The sequence below is a fragment of the Bos grunniens genome, chromosome 9 (genome assembly GCF_055505025.1).
Source record: "Bos grunniens cultivar Pamir isolate PY7600 chromosome 9, Bosgru_T2T1.0, whole genome shotgun sequence".
NCBI classification, from domain to species: Eukaryota; Metazoa; Chordata; class Mammalia; order Artiodactyla; family Bovidae; genus Bos; species Bos grunniens.
This window is the reverse complement of record NC_141173.1, coordinates 104,462,664-104,488,451: the sequence shown is the minus strand read 5'-3', so window position 1 is coordinate 104,488,451 and position 25,788 is coordinate 104,462,664. Positions and strand designations below refer to the sequence as shown.

At 45.2% G+C, this 25,788-nt stretch overlaps 3 protein-coding genes across 59 annotated transcripts in view; 2 read left to right on the top strand and 1 right to left on the bottom strand.

The window, feature by feature from the left end:
- Positions 1 to 2,225: 2,225 nt before the first annotated feature.
- PHF10 (PHD finger protein 10) lies at positions 2,226 to 22,878 on the top strand. Of its 8 annotated transcripts, none has more exons than XR_015133494.1 (12): positions 2,226 to 2,745; positions 5,603 to 5,709; positions 7,991 to 8,121; positions 8,768 to 8,851; positions 9,709 to 9,842; positions 9,932 to 10,081; positions 10,647 to 12,056; positions 12,714 to 12,867; positions 16,392 to 16,547; positions 21,103 to 21,211; positions 21,469 to 21,657; positions 22,695 to 22,878. XR_015133494.1 is itself a non-coding variant. In XM_086318790.1 (12 exons), exons 1-12 carry the CDS (start codon positions 2,464 to 2,466, stop codon positions 22,778 to 22,780), a joined length of 1,692 nt encoding a protein of 563 aa, XP_086174916.1. In that variant the 5' UTR covers positions 2,226 to 2,463; the 3' UTR covers positions 22,781 to 22,878. The 8 variants fall into 8 exon arrangements, 7 of the variants coding, with proteins under 7 accessions (XP_086174916.1, XP_086174918.1, XP_086174921.1 ...); XM_086318790.1 differs by having other exon boundaries at positions 10,647 to 10,756; XM_086318791.1 differs by having other exon boundaries at positions 2,385 to 2,745; positions 8,774 to 8,851; positions 10,647 to 10,756.
- On the bottom strand, positions 21,944 to 24,505 carry C9H6orf120 (chromosome 9 C6orf120 homolog). Its single transcript, XM_086318799.1, has 2 exons — positions 24,437 to 24,505; positions 21,944 to 24,297 (listed from the first exon to the last, which is right to left on the bottom strand). The coding sequence occupies exon 2, from the start codon at positions 24,253 to 24,255 to the stop codon at positions 23,701 to 23,703; it is 555 nt and encodes a 184-aa protein (XP_086174925.1). The 5' UTR covers positions 24,256 to 24,297; positions 24,437 to 24,505; the 3' UTR covers positions 21,944 to 23,700.
- An 18-nt stretch (positions 24,506 to 24,523) lies between these two features.
- WDR27 (WD repeat domain 27) overlaps positions 24,524 to 25,788 on the top strand; it is a 149,907-nt gene continuing 148,642 nt past the window's right edge. For 35 of the 50 annotated variants that reach the window (XR_015133489.1, XR_015133486.1, XR_015133485.1 and 32 more), the window contains exon 1: positions 24,524 to 24,798. The gene's annotated coding sequence lies outside the window, so the exon portion shown is untranslated. Of the gene's footprint in view, positions 24,810 to 25,788 lie in introns of all 50 variants that reach the window. The other 15 variants (XR_015133475.1, XR_015133473.1, XM_086318768.1 and 12 more) reach the window with 7 other exon arrangements.

Here is a 25,788-nt window from a genome sequence, read left to right as displayed (position 1 = left end):
TGATGTTCTAATGAGGTCATTATTGCAAAAACTCCTATATATTCTGCCCCGCCCCCGCCCCACAACACCCCTTGCTTCTTTGGAGCAGTTATCTCAGAGTGATCTGAGAGTCCTGTCTCTGGAACTTGAAGTCCTTACTATGCCTGCTGAATAAAATACAAGTCTCAGCTTTCAGGTTGTGCTTTTTCTTTTCCAGTCAACACACACTAATTCTTTCAGTATGAAGCAGCCCGTCTGCACAGCCTTAATATTATGCCTTGTAGGATGAAAAGCTGAATCAGTGTTTATTGGCTTGGAATGAAGAGTTTTAAATTTGAATTTGATCCAGAGACAAAATACCCAAGGAACAAGACTAGAACAAAGTAACTATATATATATATAAACATTAAACTCTATCGAGAGAGTCTGACTGAGGGTCTTGATCAGTTGAGGGACTTTGGGGGAAAGATGTTGGTTCTCCTTGAGTCATTCAGACACTTAGGCTGTTTTCTTCAGTGGGATTTTGACAGGAAAATGGGTGCTGCTCTGACGAGGTTGTGCGATAAAATAGAGGCTGGATTAGGACCAGTTTGCCAGTGTTGAGTCCTTGTTGATGCCATCTCTGATCCGATGCAAATGGGGAAGTCAGGAAAGGGTGGGCTGGGAGAGTCAAAGGAGGTCCTTTGTGTCAAACTGACGGGCTAGAAACAACTCCTATCTTATCTTTCCAAACTTGTCTGCTGGGTGTAAGCAAAAATAATGCAGGAAAGGGAAGCCATATTGTATTCCAAATCCAGGAATGTTTTCTATTGCCAGGAACCAAGTCATCTACACTCAGGTACAAAGTGTCTTCTGACAGATCAACTTTAACATTTCTGGCACCATTGTCATCCTATCTCAGCTGTCTCTCATGTGTTCCTTTAAAGTTCTGTTACCTTTTTTATTTCTTTTAATTTTTGGTAAAGTCCCAAAGTGACCAAGTGAAGCCTAAGAACCACGATTAATAATATAAGTCAGTTTCTTGGTGACTTTTACGGGCCTAAGCACTTTACAACAATACTGAATGTTTGATAAACGAAGGGCTATGGCTACGCAGCCAGAAAAAAGCTGAGAGGGAATCCGATGAGGCCGGTATGGTCCCGAAATGCTCCGCTGCGATGCGATCTCACGTCCTGGGTGGGAGCTTCTGCATCCGCAGCATCCCAGCAGAGTCCTAAATTTCACCTGTTTGAGGACTCCCGCACGCACCAAGGTCGATGTGGATCAACTTTTCAAGTGAAAGCAAGCTGAGGATGCCTTTGGCAAGGACACGTTCCCTGGCAGGTGGTTCACGAGCGCCGGAGAGCTCGAGGCCGCGAGCAGAGAACAAAGGCGGACGACAGGCAGCAACTGGGAACCGGGAACGCGAGGAGAGGAGCCGGGGCCCTCAGAGGCCCCCGCGATGCAGCCCCCCGGGTAGAGAGAGGGTGCCGGGGAGACCCCCCCGGAAGGTGGAGGAGGGGGCGGGGCGACGAGGACCCCGGGAGGGAGGGGGCGGGGAGGGACCCCGCATGGAGGGCGAGGGGGCGAGGGGGCGAGGGGGCGGGCCCCTTGGGAAGGAGGTGGAAGGGAAGGGCGGCGAGGAGTGCCGCGTCAGGACACGCGGGCGCGGACGCCGGGGAGGCGGGGGGGGCGGGGACCCCAGGAGGGAGAGAGGGCACGGGGGCGCGGACACTGGGGAGGGAGGGGGCGGGGAGGGGTCCCTGGGATGGAGGGGCGGGAACCCCCAGGAGGGAGAGAGGGGACTGGGGCGCCGACACCGGGGAGGAAGGGGGCGGGGAGGGACACCTGGGATGGAGGGGACGGGGGCGCGGACACCCGGGAGGGAGGGGGCGGGGAGGGGCCCCTCAGGATGAAGGCGGAGGGGGAGGGGCGGGCACCCCCAGGAGGGAGAGAGGGCACGGGGGCGCGGACCCCGGAGAGGGAGGGACACCTGGGATGGAGGGTGGGGGAGAGCCGGGGCCCCCCAGGAGCGAGCGCGGGGACGCGGGCGCGGACACCTGGGAGGAAGGAAGGGGCGGGGAGGCGCCCCTCAGGCTGCCGGCGGAGGGGAGAGGCGGGGAGCCCGGGCGGGGCGCGGTGGGAGGAGAGGGCTGACGTGTGAGGGGCCGGGCCGGGGGCGGCGGGGAGGGGGCGGCGGCGGCGGCGAGCGCGCCCTGGGCGGCGGGCCGGGGCGGGGCTGGGGGCTGAGGGGAGCGGCGGGAGGTGGGGCCGCGGAGCGCGCCGGGCTGCGGCGGCGGCCGGGAGGCGGGGTGGCGGCGGGCCGGGGCTGCGTGCGGCCGAGGGCGGCGGCCGGGGGGCGGCGGCGGCGGCGAGCGCAGCGGGCGGCGGCGGCCGAGGGCGCGGAGGGCCCCGCGGGCGCGCACGGCGGCGGGCCCGGCGGGCGGCGAGCGGCGGGCGGCGTCCCCGGCGGCGGCGGCGGCGGGCGGCGCACTGGCGGCGGCCATGGCGGTGGCGGCGGCGCTGGCGGGCCGCGGGGCGCGCGGAGGCAGGGGCCGGCCCCCGGGCGGCGGGCGGGCGGAGGGGGCGGGGCCCGGGCGGCGGGCGGCCCGCGCGGCGGCGGCGGTGGCGGCGGCGGCGGCGGCGGCCGGGACGAGGCGGCGACGGCGGCGGAGGCGGCGGCGCGGGGCGCTCGGGCTGATGGCGGCGGCGGGCGGCCCCGGGACGGCGCTGTCTCCGCGGCCGTGCGACAGCGACCCGGCCACCCCCGGAGCGCAGTCCCCGAAGGTGAGGAGCGGGCCGGGTCTGGGCCGGGGCCTGGGGGCGGCCGTGAGGAGGCCCGAGGGGCGGCGGGACCCGCGCCGTGCTGGCGCTGCTCGGGGTCCGCTCGGCCTCGGTCCCGAGTGTTCTTGGCGGTTTGCGCCCGAAGGCGCCCCTGAGCGCGTCCCCCCGGGGAGCCCGCTCTCCGAAGAAATAAAAGTTTGCTCCGACGCGGAGGGCGCTCTCCTCACGTTGGTCTGGGCCCCTGCGCGCTTTGAGGAGCGCCTTCGTCTGAGCAGTGCCCTTCTGAAGTGTTTGGGCTCTTCCTAAAGAGTAGCAACGTGTTCCAGTGGGAAACAAGTTAGCCAGTTCATGAACTGAACTTGAAGAGCGAACTCAACAAAAAGCCGCCCTGCTCTCTTCAGGCCGACTTTGTTTCGTCGTTTGTGCTGTTTTAGGGAAGTGAGGCGGACTTCGTGTTTGAAAGTCAAAGATGAGTGAAGAGTCAGGATGAGCGTTTAGTGAACCACGTTGTGTTCAGTTGGTTGAGTAGTGTGTGAGGGAACGACTTTTTAAACGTCCGCATTTGAGTGGTAACCGGAAGGTTGAAGCTGGACGGTAATGGGGCCCCTCCGGGGTGCGGTGTCGGTGGCCGTGGGGCCGGGCCGGGGGCGCCGGCGAGCCTGCGGCCCCTCCCGCGCCGGCCCCGGGCCGCGGCCCCTCCTCCCGGGGGGCGCGCAGGGCGCGCCGGGCGCCGGGGCTCCTCTAGGCCGGGCTTCCGGAGCCCGGGCCGGGCCTGAGGGTGGCCGGTGCCGCCGGAGCCCAGCCAGCCAGGGAGGCCAGCCCGAATCTGTGACCTGCCGCTGTGGCGGTGCTTCAGCCGCTGAGTCGTGTCGGACTCTGCGACCCCAGTGACTGCTGCGCGCCAGGCTTCCCTGTCCTTCACCGTCTCCCCGAGGTTGCTCACATTCCTGTCCACTGACCTTCAGAAATGTGTTTAATCCCAAGGTGAGAGCCACCCAGGACTCTGAAATACACATTGCTGACTTCAGAGGTGGGAAGCCTTAAAACCCGGACTTCTCTGTCAGTAGCCAGGTTGCAGGCAAATTCTTTTAATCGTATTCCATCATATTGTTAGGAAATATGTTGCTGTTATCCCTCTCTAATATTCACTATATGGAATAACACATTTGCCTAGAATTCCTAATAGCAAATTCAAACACTACATGTGAAATTGTGCTTTCAGCTTTTTTGAGGACTTTCCATTTTTAACTTTTTAACACTTTTTAAGTGTATACAATTTTTTTTAGCTAAGGGAAAGGTATTTAAACAAATGGACATAAAAATCCTTAAAATGCTCAGAAGCAAGTAAAATAGAAGAGAAATGATACTTGAATGCTTCTTGACTGAAATGTTTCAATTGAGAGACATTGTTAAATGTAAGTTTTTGGAGAATATTTAGTAGATTTAGGCTGTTCTCCATCTCCTACCCGGTTGCTTATCTTAATAGGAGTATACAGAACTCTTCAACTGAATACTTATTTGCTAAGAATTGAAAAGGAGAATATTCCACGGTTTTTGCTATTTGGTAAAGGATCTGAGTAAATTCCTAACAGGGAGCCTTTTGAGACTTGATCATCAATGCAATCGTATTAGCTAAGTTCTCCTGGGCACTTAACAGTTTGCAAGACCTTGCTCTAATTATTTCATGTATTAACTCTGATCCCTACATTGGCCAAGTAATACAGGCAGTACTGTTGTCACAGTTTTACAGGTAAGGAGCGGCTCACTACTGAGGGTAACCACCAGCTGGTGAGGGGCAGTTGGCGCCCAGTAAGATTCCAGGCAGTCCAGCTTTGATGTGCCTGACCGACATACTCACTACCTCTGTATTCTTAGATTCATGATATTTAACAAAATTGTATTGTCTTAGGAGGCTAGATTACCTTGATTTTTTTGTTTGTTTTTAATCTTTTTTGTTTAAGCCTTGGCTAGTATGTGGTTGGGCTTCGCCAGTGGCTCAGTGGTAAAGAACCCACCTGCCAATGCAGGAGACACGGGTTTGATCTTGGGTCAGGAAATGGCAACCCATTCCAGTATTCTTGCTCGGGAAATCCCATGGACGGAGGAACCTGGGGGACTATAGTCTATGGGGTCACAAAAGAGTCCGATAAACATAGATTTACCCCTATGTTTGCCTTAGGGACAACAACAACGTGATTAAATTAATTTCCTGATATATGATTCATCATTCATTTCCTTAATGAAATGGTCTAACTTACAACCTTGATAAAGTCACATAATGGAAAATGTCACTTTAAAAAGTTTTAAACCTCTTTTGGGGAGGTAGTGTGTGTTGTATTGGTCAATGAATCTTATTCTGGTATATTTTTGCTGAATTTTTGCAATATAAGAAAAAAATAACAATTGGTCCTCTGTTTTTGTTCCTTTGTGTCCTTTTCACAGGGATATAAGTATCTGAAATAGCCAATTAGAATAAACCAGCTCTAAGTTGAGTTAAACAGTAACTGATTCATACATTTTTATCCTAGCTAGAGTAGGAATGTTTATTTTAATTTCAGAGTATTGCAGCAGTTTGATGTGTTTTTTCAAAGCAGAAGGCATTTTAACCTCTTGGTAAGAAAGGAAAAGTAGATTTAGACCTACAAGTTTATTGAAAATTTTCTATTTTGATTTGTATTGAAGATTAGTTTTTGGTTTTTTCCAGGTCTTGCCAAGGCCAAATTCTTGTCCCTGGTTATCATTTGTATAATCTTTAGGAAGCCTTCAAGTTGAGCCTTTTAGCAAGTTTGGGAGGATTACATAATCTTCCCTTATTTACTGTTCTTTGTCCAGTTATTTTTTTCATCTTTTGAATGTATAGGATGATAATGAAGATAATTCAAATGATGGGACTCAGCCGTCCAAAAGGAGGCGGATGGGCTCTGGAGACAGCTCCAGGAGCTGCGACACTTCCAGCCAGGATCTTGGGTACTGCCGTTTTATTGTTTTTAATGTTTTCTGTGTTGTGTGTCTTTTCTCTGTGTTAGCTCTCTCCTCCCCATCCCCCAGCCCTGGCAAAGGCAATTACTAAGGATTGTAAAACACCAAAGTCGCTTTTTGCTACTTAATGCAATTCAAAGAAATAAATTTTATTGTGGTAAAATACACACAAAATTCACCATTTTAACTACCTTTAAATGTATAATTCAGTGGCATAAATTACATTCACAGTGTTGTGTGACCGTCACCACCATCCATTTCCAAAACGTTTACATAATAAGATTCCCATTTCCCCCCTTAGCAGCCGTGGGCAACCACCGTTCTACTTTCTGTTGTTATGAGTTCGCCTATTCTAGGTACCTCACGTAGGTGGAATCATACAATGTTTGTCTTTTTGTGTCTGGTTTATTTTGGTTAGCATAATTTCTTCAAAGTTCATCCAGGTTGTAGCTTGTGTTAGAATTTCCTTCTTTAAGGCTAAATTGTACTCCATTGTTAGAATTATACTCTGTGTTGTCTTTTCATCTGTTGATGGACACTTACTTCCATATTTTGGGGGGTGTGGATAGTGCTGCCTTGAACATTGGGGATAAATATATCTGATCAGAGGCCCCGTTTTCAGCTTCTTTGGGTGTGGACCTAGGAGTGAAGTAGGTGGGTCATATGATAGCTCTGTGTTTAACTTTCTGAGGAACTGCCAAACTGTTCTCCAGAGTGGATGCACCGTTTTATGTTCCCACCAGCAGCGTACAGAGTTTCTAATTTCTTCACATCCTCACCAGCGTGTTTTATTTCCCATTTTATTTTTAATGATAGCCATTCTGAAAGGTGTGAAGTGGACTCTACTGTGATTTTGATTTGAATTTCCATAATGACTAGTCAGATTGAACATCTTTTCATGTACTACCTGTCCATTAGTTTATTCTTGGAGAAATGTCTATTCAGGTTTTCTGCCCATGTTTAAATTGTATTTGTTGTTGAGTTGTAGGAATTCTTTATATATTTTAGATACTAATTTCTTATCAGACATATGATTTGCAAATATTTTCTCCCATTCTGTTGATTTTTCATTCTGTTAATACACAACATTTTAAGTTTTGCTCAAGTCCAAATTATGTACTCTTTCTTTTGCTGACATATGTAGAATCCATTAGTAAATCTGAGCTCATGAAGATTTACCCCCATGTTTTCTTCTAAGAGTCTCCTCGTTTTAGTTCTTATGTTTAGGTCACCAGTCCACTTTTCAATTCATTTTTCTAGGCAACATCAGGTACAAGGGTTCTGTTTCATACATGTCCATTTGGATGTCCAATTTCCCAGGACCACTTGTGAGAAAACTCTTTTTGTCTTTTATTGATGTTTGTGTTTGTGTGTGTGTGTGTGTGTGTGTTGGTTGCTCACTAGTCCACCAGGCTCCTCTGTCCATTGGATTCTTGGATTCTCCAGGCAAGAATACTGGAGTAGGCAGCCATTCCCTTCTCCAGGGGATCTTCCTGACCCAGGGGTCAAACCCGGGTCTCTCACACTGGAGGCAGATTCTTTACGGTCTGAGCCACCAGGGAAGCCTTAATTGGATAGATGCATAAAATCATATTCTATTCTACCTATATTGTCCACTGATGAAATCTAGAGGTTGAATAGTACAGGTCCAGACATCTGTAGTCTTTGCTCTTCAGGATTGGGACTGATCTGCAGTGCACTGGCACCATCAAACTCGGTCCATGATTTGCTCCTGGGTATGTGGAGTCTGTGGTTTATAGTTTAGTTTATTGAGAAATAGGATTTTAGAGTTTTGCTTTGTCAGTGTTTGTGACTCATTGAAGAGGAGATGGAAAACAGGAGTTGATTACTTTATACTTTGGGTGCATGAAATCGTGGCTCTGAGGGCTAGGCCCACAAGAAAGAATTCAGAACTGGTATCACTACCCTGATTTGCAAAAGCTAAAAATGTCGCCTGTGTTCCTGAAGTTGTGATCTCTGTTCTTTGTGACACATAGAAAGTGTTGCTTCCAGTGTGCTCTTCTGCTTTGGTATTCCAGACGGTCTTTCTTTTCTCTCTTCCTCTTCTGTAGTTTCTTGGATGCACATGGAATCATGGGAATGTCTTTGTAATACAGAATCATAGAAGACTGAGAATTTAGATAATTAAAACAGTTTTTCCAAATCCTTAAATCTCAAAAATCTTTAAAAAAGAATATCCTTTAAAATAAAATGATTTAAATTTTACAAATGCCACATTTAAAGCATAATATATATTTCTGTGCTTTAGCTTTAGCTACTATCCCGCAGAAAATCTGATAGAGTACAAGTGGCCACCTGATGAAACAGGAGAGTACTATATGCTTCAAGAACAAGTCAGTGAATATTTGGGTGTGACCTCCTTTAAACGGAAATATCCAGGTATTAAGTCTCAGTTTATATAACAAATTAAATCTAACTTTTAACTAATAGTAATTGTTTTTGATGGGTTGTCAAGTTCTGAGTATTTGAGTATAGATTATATCATATTTTATATTCTGCTGCTGGCTGATTTTATTTACAGCTCTCGTTCAACTTCCCTCTTTACTATCAATTCATTCTTATGCCTGATAAACATATTTACAAGCAAAACGAGGAAGGTGAATTTCCTGGAAAAAAATTGCAAGGAAAAATCAGTTTGTAACCACATTAATGAATGAGGGGTTTTGATTCTTGACTGTTGCTCCTTGTCCTTAGGAATGGAGTAGCTACTTAAGCTGTACCTGAACTTGAGAAAGGCGATATTTCATCAACTATTTTAGTATAGTTATTTGTCTTACCTTCTTGCTTTGGATTATTCTGTTCTCAGTTTTATTTTAACTTTCATTTTTTTGATTTGTAAGATTGTTTTGTGTGTTCTTTTAATAATATTTGGAATATGAACAGGAGGTACTTTTAAAATCCATGAAGATTTTAACTTAAAATTTTTTTTTTCTAAGTTTTTTAAGCTTTTAAAAGTTTTATAAATGCATAATGTTACAAATGCAAAAGACTTTTTGTAACAGTCTTTTGTTCTTTTTTTTTGGAGATTTAGAGCGACGAGATTTGTCTCATAAGGAGAAATTGTACCTGAGAGAGCTAAACGTCATCACGGAGACGCAGTGCACTCTAGGTAGTGAGCGCTTGCGAAGCAGCGCCGGACGAGTATTGTCTTCTTCCCCTAAACACTTAACCAAAACTAATAATAAATAGACTGAATTATTTAGATGCTAAATTGTTAACTTCAGTTTTGATTCTTGTTAAAATACAAAAGAGACTATCATTTCCTAATAACTTTCATATAGTCATCAAAGTGTGTGTATGTTTTATGTCCAAAATTTGTAAAGTACTTTTTAAAAGTATTAGTTAAATACTTAAAAAACTCAGTTTTTAGTTATGTGTAATTGTCTCTGTGCTTTATTTGTACTTTTTCTTTCATAAATATATTAGTACAGCTTTTTAATATAAAACCACAGGAGTTCATCTCAACAATTGGTATAATCTCATACTATGAGTTTAAAAAATTGTTCGTATGACCCACGTGTGTGCTGATGCTTTTGGTGAAATTTGAATTGGTTCTATAATATTTCTAGTAAATCAAATTTGAAGGCTAAGAATGGAAGTATATTGATAAAGTCTGTGTTTTTCTTACCTGATACCCTGTGTTAATTGCCAGTGGTTAGTGTGTGTTATTATTTAGCCGTTGTTTCTAGTAAAAGGATATATGTTTGTATATAGTACATGGAGTCTTAAAAAAGTTAAAAAATTGATTTCTTTGCCATTGCAACTTTGATAATCTCTTTCTTTATAACTGTTTGATTTTATATTGTGAGTATTATTTTTTCTTATTTTTGAGTGTATTAACGTATTTTGCTTTGAATATTGGAAAGCTGCTTTTATGTTGAGTAGCTTGAAGGAAAGTCAGTCTTGAAAATCAGTATGTTCAGTTAGCCTTAAAAGAGCTTCTTTACTTTTTTTTGTCTGAAATAGGTTTAACAGCATTGCGCAGTGATGAAGTAATTGATTTAATGATAAAAGAATATCCAGCCAAACATGCTGAATATTCTGTTATTCTACAGGAAAAAGAACGCCAACGAATTACAGATCACTATAAAGAGTATTCTGTAAGTATCGAGGTAACCAGGATTTTGGTTTGGGAAATCACATTTTATAAAGTTAGATGTGACTTCCAACTGTAATATTTTTATTTCAGCAAATGCAACAACAGAATACTCAGAAAGTTGAAGCAAGCAAAGTGCCTGAGTACATTAAGAAAGCTGCGAAAAAAGCAGCTGAATTTAACAGCAACTTAAACCGGGAGCGAATGGAAGAGAGGAGAGCTTATTTTGACTTACAGACACACGTAGGATCGCTAATGTTTACTAGCCCCTGAACTTCAGTCGCTTGTGGCCGTGGGCTGTTCAGTGCCTCTGTCGCAGTGTTCTGTACCAGCAGTGTGTCCTCTTCTCCCTGAAGCGAGGCTGTCGTCTCAGTGTGCCTGGTGTTTGCTTCTCATCTGTGTGTGTGATGTGTTCCTTGCTTTGTGGTGGACATGCTGCTGAAGGGGTCTGGTAGCTGAATAGCTTCCTGCGTGCTGGGGTGGACGGAAGAGGTTTCCACAGTAGCTCATGCACTTCTCACCCTCACTACGGGAGGTGAAACTGGTACTGTTTCCGTTTCACAGACGAGGCAGCTGAGCTCCAAAGGTTTCTTAAGTAGCCCGTACGTGGTGAGCAGAGACACTGCCTTTCCTTAGTGGCCACGGTGAACAGTCAGCACGTGCGCCTGTAGCTCTAGAAACGCCGCTGTTCCCTGGGCCGCAGCTCCTAATGTCTCTCACCTTTTTAAGGGCAGGAGGGCACTGTTTTCCTAAAGTCTTTAATTCTGTGCATGGAACCAGGTTTGTATTTCTCTTTGTGTTAATTCAGGTTATCCAGGTGCCTCAAGGGAAGTACAAAGTGCTACCAACAGAGCGAACCAAGGTCAGTTCTTACCCGGTGGCCCTCATCCCCGGACAGTTCCAGGAATATTACAAAAGGTACATGGTGGGGTTTTTGTTGTTGTTGTTAGTACTGGTGTTGGTGAAAGACTTCAAAGCCTTGTGTTTGTCTCCTAGAAGTGTTTGGCTCTGTAAGCATCACTGTAAAAGGTACAAGATTTGCGTCAGTGTTTTCTGTCTTCTTCCGTTCTGTGGTGAAGAATGCTCTCACTGAACTTGAGCGTCTGCTGCTAAAGCCTGGGATGCTGCCTCCCTGCTCACCTGTCCGCGCTTCCGTGGATGCAAACCAGGGGGAGTTGCAGACCGCTGTCCCGAGGGCGTCCTGAGAGCGTAGTCCGTCCTGAGGGCGTGGTCCGGGGCCGGCCTCCGTCCTGAGGGCGTGGTCCGGGCCGGCAGCGCTGGCTGGAGATGCCCGGACTCTCCCCTCAAGCGCCCCCCGGAAGCCCTGGAGTCTGTGGTCACAGAAGCAGGGGGAGTTGGAGAGGCGGGCGTGCCCCGCGGGGAGGAGGGCGGCGGCCCGGAGCTCGTGCTGCCCGGGCCTGGCTGCTGTTTCCGCTCTGGCCGTGAGGGTGACGCGGGTCTCTTCTTCCCGACCTGGATGGAACCAGCTACTTTTGTCAGTCTCAGCCTTTGCCTCCTGAGTCCTCTTACGTTTTTAGGAGAGAGAATATTCTTTAGATAGTAGTATTTAAAATAGACCACAGTATCATACTTTTGAAAGTCAGACTTAAATCATGGTGTTATATAGAGTCCAAGCTTACTCAGCTCACCACACGGCCGGCCGGTGAATCTGAGAGACAAGGGGTTGAGGCAGGGAAGAGACTTTATTTGGGGAGCTGGCTGACCGAGTGGATGGCAGGCTACGTCTTCTAGGGTCTGCATGCCAGGTTCTTTTATACATCAGAGATGGAGGGAGGTGAGGAAGCAAAGTAAAAAAGACCATTAATTAATCTTGCAAACATCTCCTAGAATGTCAAGTCTCAGGCAGGGGATGTGTTAATTTCTTCCCTCCTGCCGTCTGTGGGTGGACCCCGCGTTCTGAATAAAGGCACTTTTTGTCATGTAGAGGGGTAGGGTCCTCTGAGACAGGCCATTCTGTTTGATTATAATAACGAAAGGAACGAAAAACTAGTCAAAGAAACAGTTCAATATGGAGTCAGAATTGGCTGCTGCTCTGCAGCAGCATGTCAGCAGATTTAACGTTTCTCATTTTGGACGAAGCAGATTATTGGGTGATGGGCCTGTGTGGCCCTGCTCGTTGCTTTCTGGAGTGATGTCCTGGTTGAGGAGGATGCTCATCCGTGTCCACTCCTGGCTGAGGACACAGGACGGAGCTGTGGTGCGTCCTGGGGCGGCACCGTGGACGTGATCAGCAGGCCACGTGCCGGCTGCCTGGGGTTGGGGGTCGCTGGTCCCTAGTTTTAGAGGGAGGAGGTGATCACGGTTAGAACACCTGCTTCACAAGTTGGTTTTAAATACTGTGGTCCTGGAAACTGTGTTTCTGAAACAGTGTCTGTGCCCTCCTGCTGCGACTGCCCTGTGCCAGTTTATTTGATGCTCACGTCTGCTCTGTGCGATGGACTTGCTGTCGTACCTGCTTTACGTGTGAAGGCGAGAGGCTCAGGCAGTGACGACTCAGGACGGTGGAGGCGAGGGGGTCAGGCAGCTGGATTTTGTGCCCAGTTCTGTGTGGCCACAGTTTCATCCATCACTACTGACATTTCTTTGAAGGGGGTGTTGAGGGTAAAGCAGAGAGACATTTATCTTTTGATAATAAGAATCAAATGTATATTTTACACTGTTAGGGGAAAAAACGTTTAGGCTTTTTATTGGTTACATGTCCCTATTTGAGCACCAAAGTGAAAAAATTATTTATTGCCTCTAATCATTTTCAAAAGAATTTGGGGTTAATATTAAGGCTATTATCGTAGTTCAGAATTAGTACATTTGTATTTAATAATAGAGGAAAACTGAAAACCTTCTCTCTGAACCCTAGGTACTCGCCGGATGAGCTGCGTTATTTGCCATTAAACACAGCGCTTTACGAGCCCCCCCTCGACCCTGAGCTCCCCGCTCTTGAGAGCGATGGTGACTCAGATGATGCCGAAGACGGTCGAGGTGATGAGAAACGGAAAAGCAAAGGCACTTCGGTGAGAGCATTTACCTTCAGTAGGAGGTGTCTCCTCTCCCTTTGAATTTTGCTGATTGCTTCCCTGGAGTGTAATCCATAGTCTTTGGCCTCTTCTAGGGAAATGTTACGGTTACCAACATGTTGTGCGTTAGGTTGTCCTGCATGATGTTTTTAATAGCAGAATGCTGTTGCAGGACTGTGGGGATGCTGGTGTGCTCTGTGGAGCTGAAGAGAACAAAGAAGACAGTGGTATAGGGTGGGTTTTATCAGCACAGCATCACCAGCAGTGACGGCATCATCAGCAGTGGCCATTTTACGCTTGCCATTGTAGGCAGCCGGAGCCTGGGGTTGTGCTGGCGTTCCATGGGTACCACATTTCATTGTCACTAACAGCATCTAAGACGCACTTAATGCTACATGTTGCATAAAGAAAGATGCTTTTCAGATACTGTGCTGTGATGAGGGGGCGATGAGGTTGACATTCTCCTTTGCTGCTAGTGAGAGTGTCAGTTAATCCAGTTTTTTTCTGGGAAAAACTTTACTGGGAAAGCATTTTCATAGTACATAGCAAGTTTTTTAACTTCCACGGAATTTGACTTGGCAAATACACTAATAGAATTTATCCAAAGAACCTGATGAGAGGGTAGCAAAATTTATTTAGGAAAAAGATGCCCATTGGAGTGTTAACAATATTCAATATAGCGAAAATTAGAAGTAAATCTGATGTCCACAATGGGCGATATGTTTACGTGGTAGAAACGCACTTCAAAGAACACTGTGATAGAATGCGCATAATACTTACAAATATTAAAACACACACACAGCATTGTTCAGTTTTCGTTTAAAGGATGAGGGTGCATGTGTAGGTGGGAGTGTGTGTGTGAATCTGGGCACCTATACGAAACACATCACTAGAGAAAATGAGGTGCCTCGTGCTCCTAGGAGTCGTCTCAATGTCTGTCCGGTGGTTTAGGGTAACCTAATCTTTTTTGATCTTCATAATTTAGAGGAGTGTGACATTTTTATTCTAATTAGAAATTTTAAATAAAAAAATGAGGAACTAGATTATTATTGAACTCCTAAGGTTGGTGCAAACGTAATTGCAATTTTGGACCATGAATTTTAAGTCATTATGAGTAGACTCAGGCACATCTTTATTAATCAAATTAGGAACCATTACAAGCAGCACATTCTTATCAACAGGAAATAAGTTTATTTCTCTAGTGTAAAAATCCATGCTCCAGGATTCGATGAACTCTTGGAAAGCCTTTTCTGCCTCCTGCTGCTTGTGGAAGGGTTTTCCCTGCAAAAAGTTGTCAAGATGCTTGAAGAAGTGGTAGTTGGCTGGTGAGAGGTCAGGTGAATATGACAGATGAGGCCCGCTTGCGAAGTGTCGGTTGTGTGGCGAGTAGCCGGACGTATCGTGGAGGAGAGCCAGGCTTTGAAGTGTCGGCTGTGTGGCGAGTGGCCGGGCGTGCCGAGGAGGAGAGCCAGGCCTTTCTGCTGACTGTGCCGGCTGCAGGTGCTGCAGTTTGACTGCGTCTCATCTATTTGCTGAGTGTGCTTCTCAGATGTAATGGTTTCGCTGGGGTTCAGAAAGCTGTAGTGGATTAGACTAGCAGCAGACCACCAAACAGTGACCGTGACCTTTTTGATACAACTTTGGCTTTGGGAAGTGCTTTGGAGCTTCTTGGTCAAGCCACTTAGCTGGTTGTCGCTGTTTGTTGTACAAAATCCACTTTTTGTGGCACATCACAATCCGATCGAGAAATGGTTCATTGTTGATGCATAGAATAAGAGAAGACCACGTTAAAACGGTGCTTTTTTTATTTTGGGTCAGCTCGTGAGGCACCCACTTATCAAGGTTTTTCACCTTTCCAACTTGGTTCATCTTTATGGGTGTGAAAGTTGGACCATAAAAAAAGCCTGAGCGCCAAAGAATTGATGCTTTTGAACTGTGGTGTTGGAGAAGACTTTTGAGAGTCCCTTGGACAGCAAGGAGATGAAACCAGTCCATCCTAAAGGAAATCCTGAATATTCATTGGAAGGACTGATGCTGAAGCTGAAACTCCAATACTTTGGCCACCTGATGTGAAGAACTGACTCATTGGAAAAGACCCTGAAGCTGGGAAAGATTGAAGGCAGGAGGAGAAGGGGACGACAGAGGATGAGATGGTTGGATGGCATCACTGACTCAATGGACTTGAGTTTGAGTAAGTTCCAGGAGTTGGTGATGGACAGGGAGGCCTGGCGTACTGCAGTCACAAAGAGTCGGACAAGACTGAGCAACTGAACTGAACTGAATTTGCTTCAAATGCCAGGTGATGATAGAATGGTCGACGTTGTGTTCTTTGGCAACTTCTTGTGTAGTTAAAACTATGTGAGAGGATCGGCTTCAATGATGTCTCTCGGTTGGTTGTTGTCGCTTCCTGTGGCTGGCCGCCACACTCCTCATCTTCAGAGCTCTCGTCTCCTTTGCAGAACTTCTTGAGCCACTGCTGCACTGTATGTTTGTTAGCAGTTCCTGGGCCAAACCGTTGTTGATGTTATGAGTTTTCTCCTCTGCTTTACGACCCATTTTGAACTCAAATAAGAAAATCACTTGAGTTTGGTTTTTGTCTAAAATTATTTCCATAGTCTTAAGTGTTAGTTGATCAGTTGTGTCCAACTCTTTGCAACCCCATGAACTATAGCTGTGCAGGCTCCTCCCTCCATGGGATACTCCAGGCACGAGAACTAGAGTGGATTTCCATGCCCTTCTCCAGGGGATCTTCCTAACCCAGGGATCAAACCCAGGTCTCCTGCATTGCAGGAGATGATGATTTACTGTTTGAGCCACCAGGGAAACCCATAGTCTAAAATACTTGTATTTATTTTATAGCCTAGAATAAATATAAAACAAACAGTAAGTAGTGTCATTAGCAAAAAACATAAAGTGGTGAACATTAAAATGATGTGTAACATAACCACATTTAAGAATGTGTTCCAACATCAAAGGCAAATTTCAGTGATTCAGTTGCTTTTGTACCAACCTAATATGTCTGATACGGTTGTAAATACTTGACGATAATTGGCTTTGCGTAGTTTAATATTATGAAGACACGATTCTGGGCTTGAACTTCTTTAATGATCTTTATTACTTAGTAAAAATGCCCACACTTACTTCAAGCAGTTTTTTGAAAGAATATTTTTGTATGAAAAAAGTATGCTCCCTTGTGACATGGTAAAATGGTGTTGAAGCTGTGCGGTGTACTAATAACTGAAATAATAGTTGTGTTCTTGTCAAATTCAGTCAGAAAACAAAGTCAGTTAAGGTACTAGCTGATATAAATGGAATTAGCTATAATGTGTTTATAAGATGGAGAAGTGATTCTTAACTTATTTTATTCTCTGCTGGAAATGTTTTCTTAGATCGGAATTATCTTTTTATTTTGAAATCGATGGAACTTTAAAACTTTTTCTGGATGTTTTCTGTAGTTTTCAGAATTCAGACTCAAATCTGCATGAATTCCGAGGGACTGTGTTTGTGCCTTTGACTTGCAGGACAGCTCCTCTGGCAACGTGTCCGAGGGGGAAGGCCTTCCCGAAGGCCAGGAGGAGCCTTTGCCAGGAAGACAGAGGCCCAGGGACAGGGCTGCCGCTCCACGAAAAGATGCTCCCAAGCGCTCTGTACTGTCCAAGGCAGTTCCTGGGCACAAGGTAGAAGAAAAAAGCCCCTGACTCAGCTTCCTTCCTGACCAGCCTCTCTCCCTGAAATATTTTAACTTTGAATTTCAAAGTTGTGGAGCTCCTGCTGCTGCACTTCACTAGCTGTTCTCCTGTGGTGTGTGCCCTCCGTCAGCCTCCTCCTTCTTGCTTTAGTTTCCTGGTGGCTTTCCTGTCACTTTGGCTATGGGTTAGCGTCTGTTTTCTGTATATGTAAAACTGATAAGAGAATCTTTTTTTTACGTACTAACCAGGCAAGTATGAGTCTTTGAAAAGTGATCTAATAGGCAGAGCTTAATGCTTTGTTTCCTCAGTGTAAAAATCGTCGTTGTCTGACACGGAAAGCTTCCTGGTATTTAGCAACGCTGAGCAGTGCAGTAGGGAGGAAGTCCGCCTAGAAAAGTTGTATTTCTGTGGTGCCTTTCATTAACAACGGTCTGGATTCAGTCTGAGAATTATTTGATCCATTTGCCAAATTCAGCTAACTCTGCAATGGAAAGTAGTAAAATGTAATTTTGTAGCCTCACCTTGGTGAGTACCCTGTGCAATTCTGGGATGAGGATTTGCACATTACCTGGCAAGGTGATTTGGCTTAGCTATCACTTCTGACTTTCTTATGGGGTTCTTCTCGGTCAGGTAGCATGCCATCAGCAATAGTATTATTTCCAGTGTTTCTTTCTGCTGTCTGCCCCTTCTCCTTCAGAGGGTTGGGTGAGAGGTGAGGAGCCTCATTCATATGTGGGGATTTAAGATGATTGTAAAAGGAGTAGAATTAGCTGCAAGTTTATGTTTTGAATGGTAATAGTAAAATACACAGTTTTTAGTCTGGTATGTATCACTCTGCTTTTTATGGGATTATGAAGGTGTTTTGAAGGAGCATTTTAGAGTAAGATGATCAAAAAGTTGTGCTGAGCAGAGTTGCTGAACACTTGTGTATGTCAGGCTAGGGTTGTGGAGTGTTGTCCGGAGGCACAGGTTCCAGGGTGTTGACCAGTGTCCCCTCAGCCTAAGCAGAGCCCTCCTTAGAGTCCGTGGCCTCCTTTTCCTACAGTAAGAAAGCAGCTTAACAAGTTAGTGTATTCTGTAGTAAATCATCAGCTTTCAAGTGCATATTTTTTCAGCCCAGCTCCATTTAGCAAGGACGGTGCAGTAGGCTGCAACCATGTGATTTTGTTCTTGTTTTTACATATAGAGCTTATCTATGAAAGATTTAAATTAATGCTTGATAACTGAAAGCAGATGAACTCCAAAGATTAAATTCTGGAAAGTTAGCTGCTGTGTGTGCTGCGCAGTGTGCTTCTGGCCTGTGAGGAGCTGGGAGTGGGAGCTGCGGCCCAGAGCGCACTGTCAGCGCCAGGGGGGCCTTGCAGACAGTGGGCCTGGCTTAGTCATGGGCTAAACAGGGAAGAATATTAAAATAGACATTCTAATAGAGGTTGAAAATGAAGAACTGTTCAGGACTATCATTGATTTAAGACAGAAGAAATCACATAGATGAACCTAAATTGATAGTACTCAAAGAAGTTGGATATGCGGAATGAGCATTTTATAATCTTCTGTGAACGCTTTTAGTAACTAAAAATGTTTCAGGTATTTCACAGTTTGGAACAGCCAGTATCTAGACTTCATACATTAATGTGAACATGTTTATTAAAAGTTAACCTCTCTACGAAAAGTATTAATAAGCCAAGACGTGCCTAATTATTAGGGTACTTCAAGCTGAAGGTCATACATATAAATGTGTTTTAAAATGCAGAAGTTAAGAAAAATTATAATGTATCTGATGTCTTGCTTAATAGTATTCACTAGTGCTTGCCTTTAATTTGTAGGACAGTATTGTTTAGGTTACATTAACCTGAAATTAAAGCATAATTGTTAGGATTCAGGCCTGTGTTATTAGTATATAATTAAAATCTATACTGTATTAGTGCTGTCATGAAAGTCTATCTTTGATTGTGTTCAAGGAGGAAAATTGTGTATCACGAGCCTTTTATATGAGATCCTGAGAACTCTTAGGCAGAATATTTTTAATTTTCTTGTCAATAGTGAAACTTTGATGTTGTTGCTGTTACGGAGTAGGACTGTCTCTGTCAGACATACGTGAGGTTCCGTTCATTAACCTTCAGGGAGTTCCACATGCTGGCCCCTTCCTGTTGCATCACCTCCGCAAACCTTGAGACACTAGACGTGTACAGTCCTGGATGTGAGCAGTATGGCTTCTGAGAGCGCTCTGGGTGGGCGCTTGAGTGAACAGAGTATGTTTTCATACTGGGCTGTGGCCCCTGATAAACGTGCTGCGGAGCTCTGTCTCTGTCTCTGTCTGCCTCCCTCGTCTCCACCCCTCTCTCCCCCTTTTCATCAAGATGAAGACTATTGGGTAAGAAAAACTTTAAGAGGTTTAACAGAACATTATGATTTTAAGCTTAGAACTAAACCTAGAATTTTCTTGGTGTCCTTTTATTGTAGGTGTCCAATGTATATTTTAATGATTGTAGAACTTGAACTGCTCTAGAATATGAATGACTAGCTTTGTGTTTTACTCCTTTTGACTTGTGTAAAGGATCTCCTATGAGGAGTTCTCGATTTAGACTTTAATATTGTGTGGTTACTTCCTTGACTTTACTGAAAAAATATTAAAGTACTTAGTATGCCAGTATCTAACTTGAACTGTAAGTATTAAATATCTTATACATTTAGTGCAGGTACCGTAACCAAAAGATATTTCTTATTTTGGTGGATTGAGAGGTAGCTTTCTGCTGTATATTATAGCAGTTACAGATTTGATCATAACTGCACCAGAATTTGGATCATAGAAGTGCACTTCCTAGCTATTTTTTATTTAGGTGTAAGAAAACACAGTGAGAACCTTATGGGTAGAATGTAGCAGTTACAGCAGAGGTAACTACACTGCAAGACTTAGGAGGTTTGAGCATGTGACACTATCCTTTTGTTGGGGAGCAGGGTATAAAGATACACAGGAGATACAGAGTAGTTAACAGTAACGTTTTATATGTATGTTTTAACTTCCATGATATTTATTATTTTGTAGAGACGTTTGTGATTGTTTATAGAGTTATTGTTTTTATTATATTTATGTATAAGGTTGACTTTTTTTTAAATAAATAAGCCAAAAATTATTTTTGAATGCCTCTGTCATCTTTTGTAAAGAAAGATAATTAAAATGAAAAAAGAAACCTAAAGAATTAAGAACATATTGTTTAGGCTGTACAGGTTTTGAAGGTGGCAGCGAGACATTTCAAAGCTGGAGTAACAGTATGCAAAATTGGAATTCTGCTTAGGATCCTCCTTGGTTCAGTAACTTAGGGAATGGAAATATAAGATGTTGTTTGGGTTATAATAAAACAGACACAATGTTTCTACTTAAAATACTTTTTCTCCCAGTTTTTATATAAGTGAGTGAGTGAGTGAACATGCCCTCAGCCCCGTTTCATTTCATACTTTTTCTCCCAGTTTTTATATAAGTGAGTGAGTGAGTGAACATGCCCTCGGCCCCATTTCATTTCATACTTTTTCTCCCGGTTTTTATATAAGTGAGTGAGTGAACGTGCCCTCGCCCCGTTGCATTTCCTGCTTGGCCCCTGCTTGTGCTCTCTCCCGCCACTGCTCCGTGTTCAGGTCATAAGTGAGCATCGCGCTATCATGGTCAAGGCTGTGATGTTGTTCCCCCCCCTCCCCTGCCCTCCGAATTTTAGGCTTAGGAACCTTCTTTGTTCTTTCCCATGTTTCGCCAGGTGTTTTTTTTAAAGCCCAAATGCCTTCATTGGATTGTTTTTCATCTGAAAAATGAATGGTACTTGAAATATAGGGGGTGTCTGCATATTTTTTAAGTGATCATTTTATCTTTTGCACATCTGAGAACTACTTCTTTCTTACGTTTTATTAGTTATAGTGGATACTTTTTCTCTGAAGTGTCGGCTCCTCTGTTAATGTATGGGATATGCAGAGGGAACAAGTTACACAACTCAGCTTCCCACAAACCTTTCTGCACACGACAGTGTATGCTTGAAACCTCTTTCAGTTAACAATGTTAAAAAATTGATTTTGTAACTTAGATTTTATAGAAGTAGTCTCACGACTTTGGAGAACATCAGCTTTTAAACAGAATCAGCATATAAACTGCTTACAATGGAGTCATCTGTTTGGGATTAAGCCTAAGTCCCCTGTAGTAGTCTCTTGGTACTTGCAGTTTTCTTTCAGTTAACACTGCAGGTTGACACTGTATTAGTCTTCCCTCCAGGTCATTGTACAGATCTTACTGGTATGTAGGGAGTGTGGAATGATGTATCTAATCCTCATGAGATCATGCCGTGGACAAAATTTAAACATGAAGCCTAAGGCTTTAGTTGGTAGGCCGTTGTCTGTTGAAGGCAGACTGGTGTCAGGTTATCTCTTTCAGGGTCCTTGTTAGCAAGTGAGGTCCTCATTAACAAGTTACTGGAAGTAAAACAAGGCAATACAGTAGTAATTCCTTTTGAACCCATAGTAGGTTCTTCTGGCATGAATTTATAGCCCTCTTCTACCCTTCCAGCCAAAGGTCATTCCAAATGCTCTGTGTGGGATTTGTCTGAAGGGTAAGGAGTCCAGCAGGAGAGGGAAGGCTGAGCCGCTTGTGCACTGCTCCCAGTGTGACAACAGTGGTAAGTACTGACACGGCTTCACACTTTAAGCTGATTGTTGCTTTGAAAACTAGCATTCTCAGTAGTCAGCTAGGCTTGACCCAGAGTCATCAGATTCATAAAACGTCCCTGTCTTTTCTTCTACATTGTTTCCATTTCTCTTCGGCAGTTAAAACGTTGTAGCCATTCTTGAGAAGTTCAAGCAAACTAGCGTTTTACTATGCCATATTAAGTAAAAATTCTCGTGTGAAATAAAACTAATACTGGTTTTGGTTTAGGCCATCCTTCTTGCCTGGATATGACCATGGAGCTTGTTTCTATGATTAAGACCTACCCATGGCAGTGTATGGAGTGTAAGACTTGCATTATATGTGGACAACCCCACCACGAAGAAGAAATGATGTTCTGTGATGTGTGTGACAGAGGTTATCATACTTTTTGTGTGGGCCTTGGTGCTATCCCATCAGGTAAAGATTGAAAAAGAAGGAACATTATCTTTGAGTGAAGGGACTCTTCCAGCACTTGGTTTTTTTCGGAGGCTGCATAAATACCATGATGACATGAAGGGCCTGGAGACCCTTCCATTCACTAGAAGTGACCAAAGCTATGGTCGTGTGCGCCTGTTTTTCATCTCTAGACAAGCTGCCTAAGGACAAGGGAGGCAGCAGACTGCCTGTGAGTTTTGAAGTAGAGCTCAGTGTATGCAGATGAGCTAGTGTTGTTGTACTGACATAGCTAAGGCAGTAGCATCGATTTGTTTCAAAGCCTTGGTTTTATTTTTATATGTCATTTAGAAATTTAACAAAATGACTTATATGCCTTTATACATACTAAACCAGATTTTTGTAAATTGAGGAAACATAACAATTCCAGATAACTTCAGAATGAACACAGAATCAAAGAATAAATCACAGTAATTGGACTAAAACATTATACACATAATTGTGTAATTTTAGAACTGATTTGCATAGTTAACACTGTCTGATACTTTATAAAATATATGCCTAGGTTTCCTGGGAATTGAGATGTAAGCAACTTAAATTATTTAGAGTTCTATACTAATTCAGGTCAAATATGTTGTATAGTTTTATCATAATGCTATCAAATACTTGATACATTTTAAAGTGCTATGTGAGCATAGTACACCAGGACTTGAGGAGATGCTGAGATGCATAAAAATAAGCCAAAGTCAGTTAATAGGTTTTATATAAGGATTTGTATGATTGAACTTTTAAAGTATGGTAGTATTTGATTTCAGAAAGGATTATAATTTCTTCAAGGGGCCTATCATTATTTAACTCCTCCATGACCCCATCCCTCCCCTTGTGCATTTCACAGGGCATGTATGACACTGATGACCTTAAGGGAAGTTCGTGCCAGTGCCACCAGAAATCCAGTGAGGATTATCAGTAGCCTTAGCGAAGGGAGGAGAGCTAAATGGTTTTAAAACTCAGTCCTAAAAAGTTAAGTCTCATCCTGTATTAACTAACAATTTTTCTCCTAGGTCGCTGGATTTGTGACTGTTGTCAGCGAGCACCCCCAACACCCAGGAAAGTGGGCAGAAGGGGGAAAAACAGCAAAGAGGGATAGTTTGACCCCAATACTGTAATATGCAATTAAATGACATATTTGGTGCCAATTTATTCACAATGTTCTCATTTTTATGCTAATAAAAGATTTTGAAATTACATGCTTAAAATCTGCAAATTTATTTATAAGTCACTCTCACCCTGGAAACCAAGTGGAAAAATAGTTCCATCTTGCATAAAGTCTTTATTTCTTAGTACTTTCGCTCTCTCCAGAAATTCAGTGGTAACATTATGCAGCTTAATTAGAGATACATAACTATTATTCCATTAACCTAAAAGTTGCTATTATCTTCATGAAATTTTCCTAATCTGTACTTTCTGGTCTACCATGGGTAGCAGGGCAGTTATTTAATAACGAAAGAATTTCCACAGGGGCCCAGGATGATAAAATTACAACCTGAGGAGATCTGGTGCAGCTGAGTTGAGAACCATCATTAACCAGCATGTGGGGACACCACCGGCCTACCAGGAGATCCTGTTGGACAGCAAGTGCTGTCTCTACTTCGGGTGTAGACAGGGGACTTTAGTTCACGGTCAGGCAAGTGTGGAGAAATGATTACATTTCAGACTTGCTTTCAGTAACTCTTTAAAGCTAACACACTAATTTATTTGAGTCTCTAGAGTAAAAACCTAAATCACTGCAATAATCTAGTCACCTGACAAACTAATCAAAGTGGGGTTTAAACATTTTATTGTGCATATTCCTTTTACAGGAGTTTTGATGCTTTATTAAAACATGTGCTTGCTGCTTTGCGTACTTTTGGAGTGACTGAGGTAACGAAACTATGGCTTTATCCTTTCATCCCCCACCCAGAGAAGGTAACCAGAGTGCCAACCAGGTCAGAGTAAAGCTAGGTTCACAGCGAGGTGCACTCAGCTTCGCAGATTACGAGTATTATACTCAAGAGTATGTTAAGCGAGTCAAAAAAGAATCTCAAGTACCAACTTCAAAATACTAATTAATATCGTCCAAAGCACAGACTCCTCTTCTTGAGACGCGTCTTCCGGGGCATAGGCGTGCTTGCGACTCGCATCAGTACCGTCCGAATAGGCGGTCTCACCGAACGGATGCGGCTCGAGCGTCGCGTCGTAGTAGACCTTCATCTCGAACGCGCTCTCGAGGTGGGACGGGTGCCCGTACACACCGATGCCCACGGGGCGCCGGAAGTGCGCGGGGATGGAGACGGCATCGGCGCCGCACGTGGCCGACTGCAGCTCGTACTCGTCGAAGCTGGGGTGCAGAGTGCTGTCGGACACGTACAGGTCCGCGTCGCCCCGCAGGCTGCGCATCCTGAGGACGATCTTCCCCTCGTGGTTTAACCTCAGGTAGCTGTAGTTCCCGGCTCCTACCTGACCCTGCACGACGTGCAGGAGGACCCAGCCCTCGGGCACCTCCTCCTCGTCCAAGGCCTGCGCCGAGGAGACGGCCTGCGACGCGAGGAGCAGCAGAAGCGCGCCCTTCCACGGAGCGGCCATGGCGGGGGCGCCAGGCGGAGGCCGTGCTCATCCGCGAGCGTCCTGCAGACAGACCACGGGGGGCGCTGAGCGCGTCCCGGCCGCCTCGGCGGGGGGCGCGGGGGCGGGAGGGGCAGAAGAGGGGAGCGCGCCGCGGCCGCACAGCGCGGGCGGCGGGGCGGGTCTCCACCCCGGGACTCACCTCCTCTCCCCGCAGGCGCCGCGCCGGGAGCTTCCGGGCCGGGCGTCCGCGCCGGACGAGCCGGAAGGCAGGCGCGCCCGGAAGTGAGGCGTTCAGAAGAGAGCGGTGCCCGGAAGTTGACCGGCGCTCGGAAGTGAGGACGGCTAGAACTTGACCGGCGCCCGGAAATGAGGCAGAGCCCGGACTAGGGCAGTGCGTTGACTCCGGGTAATCGCGAGAATAGCGAAGGGGTGCGGACAGGGCCTAGGGCTCGTAACCATGACGACGGGGGCGGGGCGCTGGCCCTAAACCGACGTGCTCAGCTGGATTGCGCCTACACCTGGCCACCGGGCTGACTCAGGGATAGGTCTGAGGGGCCCCAGGTGAGACGCAGGTGCGCCCGTTACCTGTTCTCTCTTAAAAGCGTGTTACTTCGTGAACTACTCCTATGAGAGGCTTTAAAATGCAGTTGTGTTTATATTCAGGATTTATTTTGTTAACTTGGGATATGGTGTTAATGGGTGCCTATTGGCCACTGAAACATACTTTACCAAGAAAGATTATGTTCATTTTAGCATCATACTTTTGTGTTGATCCGAGCCCCCGTGTTTCATTTTAGAACGTGCTGAATCACTTTTGTGGAAACTGGTGCAGTGTAAATATTAAAAACAGGCGATGACTCTTGTGCCCCTTTTTGTAGAACCTGAACTCTGTCAAGTAGCCACACGGTGTGGGTTGGTCATGAGTAGACTGTCATGTGTTGGGTTAAAAAATGTGTCTGTTGCCGCTTTGAAGTGTTACATCTGTGTCACCTATAGGCGTGTAAAAGAGGCTTGAGAGACTTAGGACTGATTATCTGAGGGGAGTGGCGTTGATTTGCGTGAAGCTGGGGCAAGCTGCATCCGCGTGGGGAGTCGCTGGTTTGGAGTGATGACAGAGGCAGCACTAGGGGACCTGCACACCTCCTCCTGCAGGAGTGTCTGGTACCTGTGACAGCCCGCTGAACCTGGGCCATTTCCAGGTTTAACATTTTCCTGTCAAGAAAGCATATCAGACTGGGAGACAAGGGAGTGTATGGAGACATAGAGATGCATCAAGAAATGACTTTAAAACGTCAGCATCATTACTGTTATTGGTAGTCAGTGATTTGTGCTTGCCTAACAAGTCATGGACTGACAAAAGTACACAGCCTAAAAGCGGAGATTATGTTTTATTCTAAGGACTTCAAGCCTGGAACACAGCACCTCAGATGGCTTCGAGAGACTGCTTTGAAGAGGCAATGGGGGAGCCAGGATATATATAGGAGATTTTGTAACAAAAACCAGATAGTCAGAAATCAAAAGATTACTGTTAGTTAAAACCAGGGGTTTCGA

What these genes read in the sequence shown, in the direction of transcription:
- PHF10 (XM_086318790.1), top strand. Translation starts at nt 2,464, where the DNA reads ATGGCGGTGGCGGCGGCGCTGGCGGGCCGCGGGGCGCGCGGAGGCAGG. An exon ending in GGAGACGCAGTGCACTCTAG is followed by an intron (nt 8,852 to 9,708) that starts GTAGTGAGCGCT and finishes TGTCTGAAATAG; the next exon opens with GTTTAACAGCATTGCGCAGT. An exon ending in CCTTGGTGCTATCCCATCAG is followed by an intron (nt 21,658 to 22,694) that starts GTAAAGATTGAA and finishes TTTTTCTCCTAG; the next exon opens with GTCGCTGGATTTGTGACTGT.
- C9H6orf120 (XM_086318799.1), bottom strand. Translation starts at nt 24,255, where the DNA reads ATGGCCGCTCCGTGGAAGGGCGCGCTTCTGCTGCTCCTCGCGTCGCAG.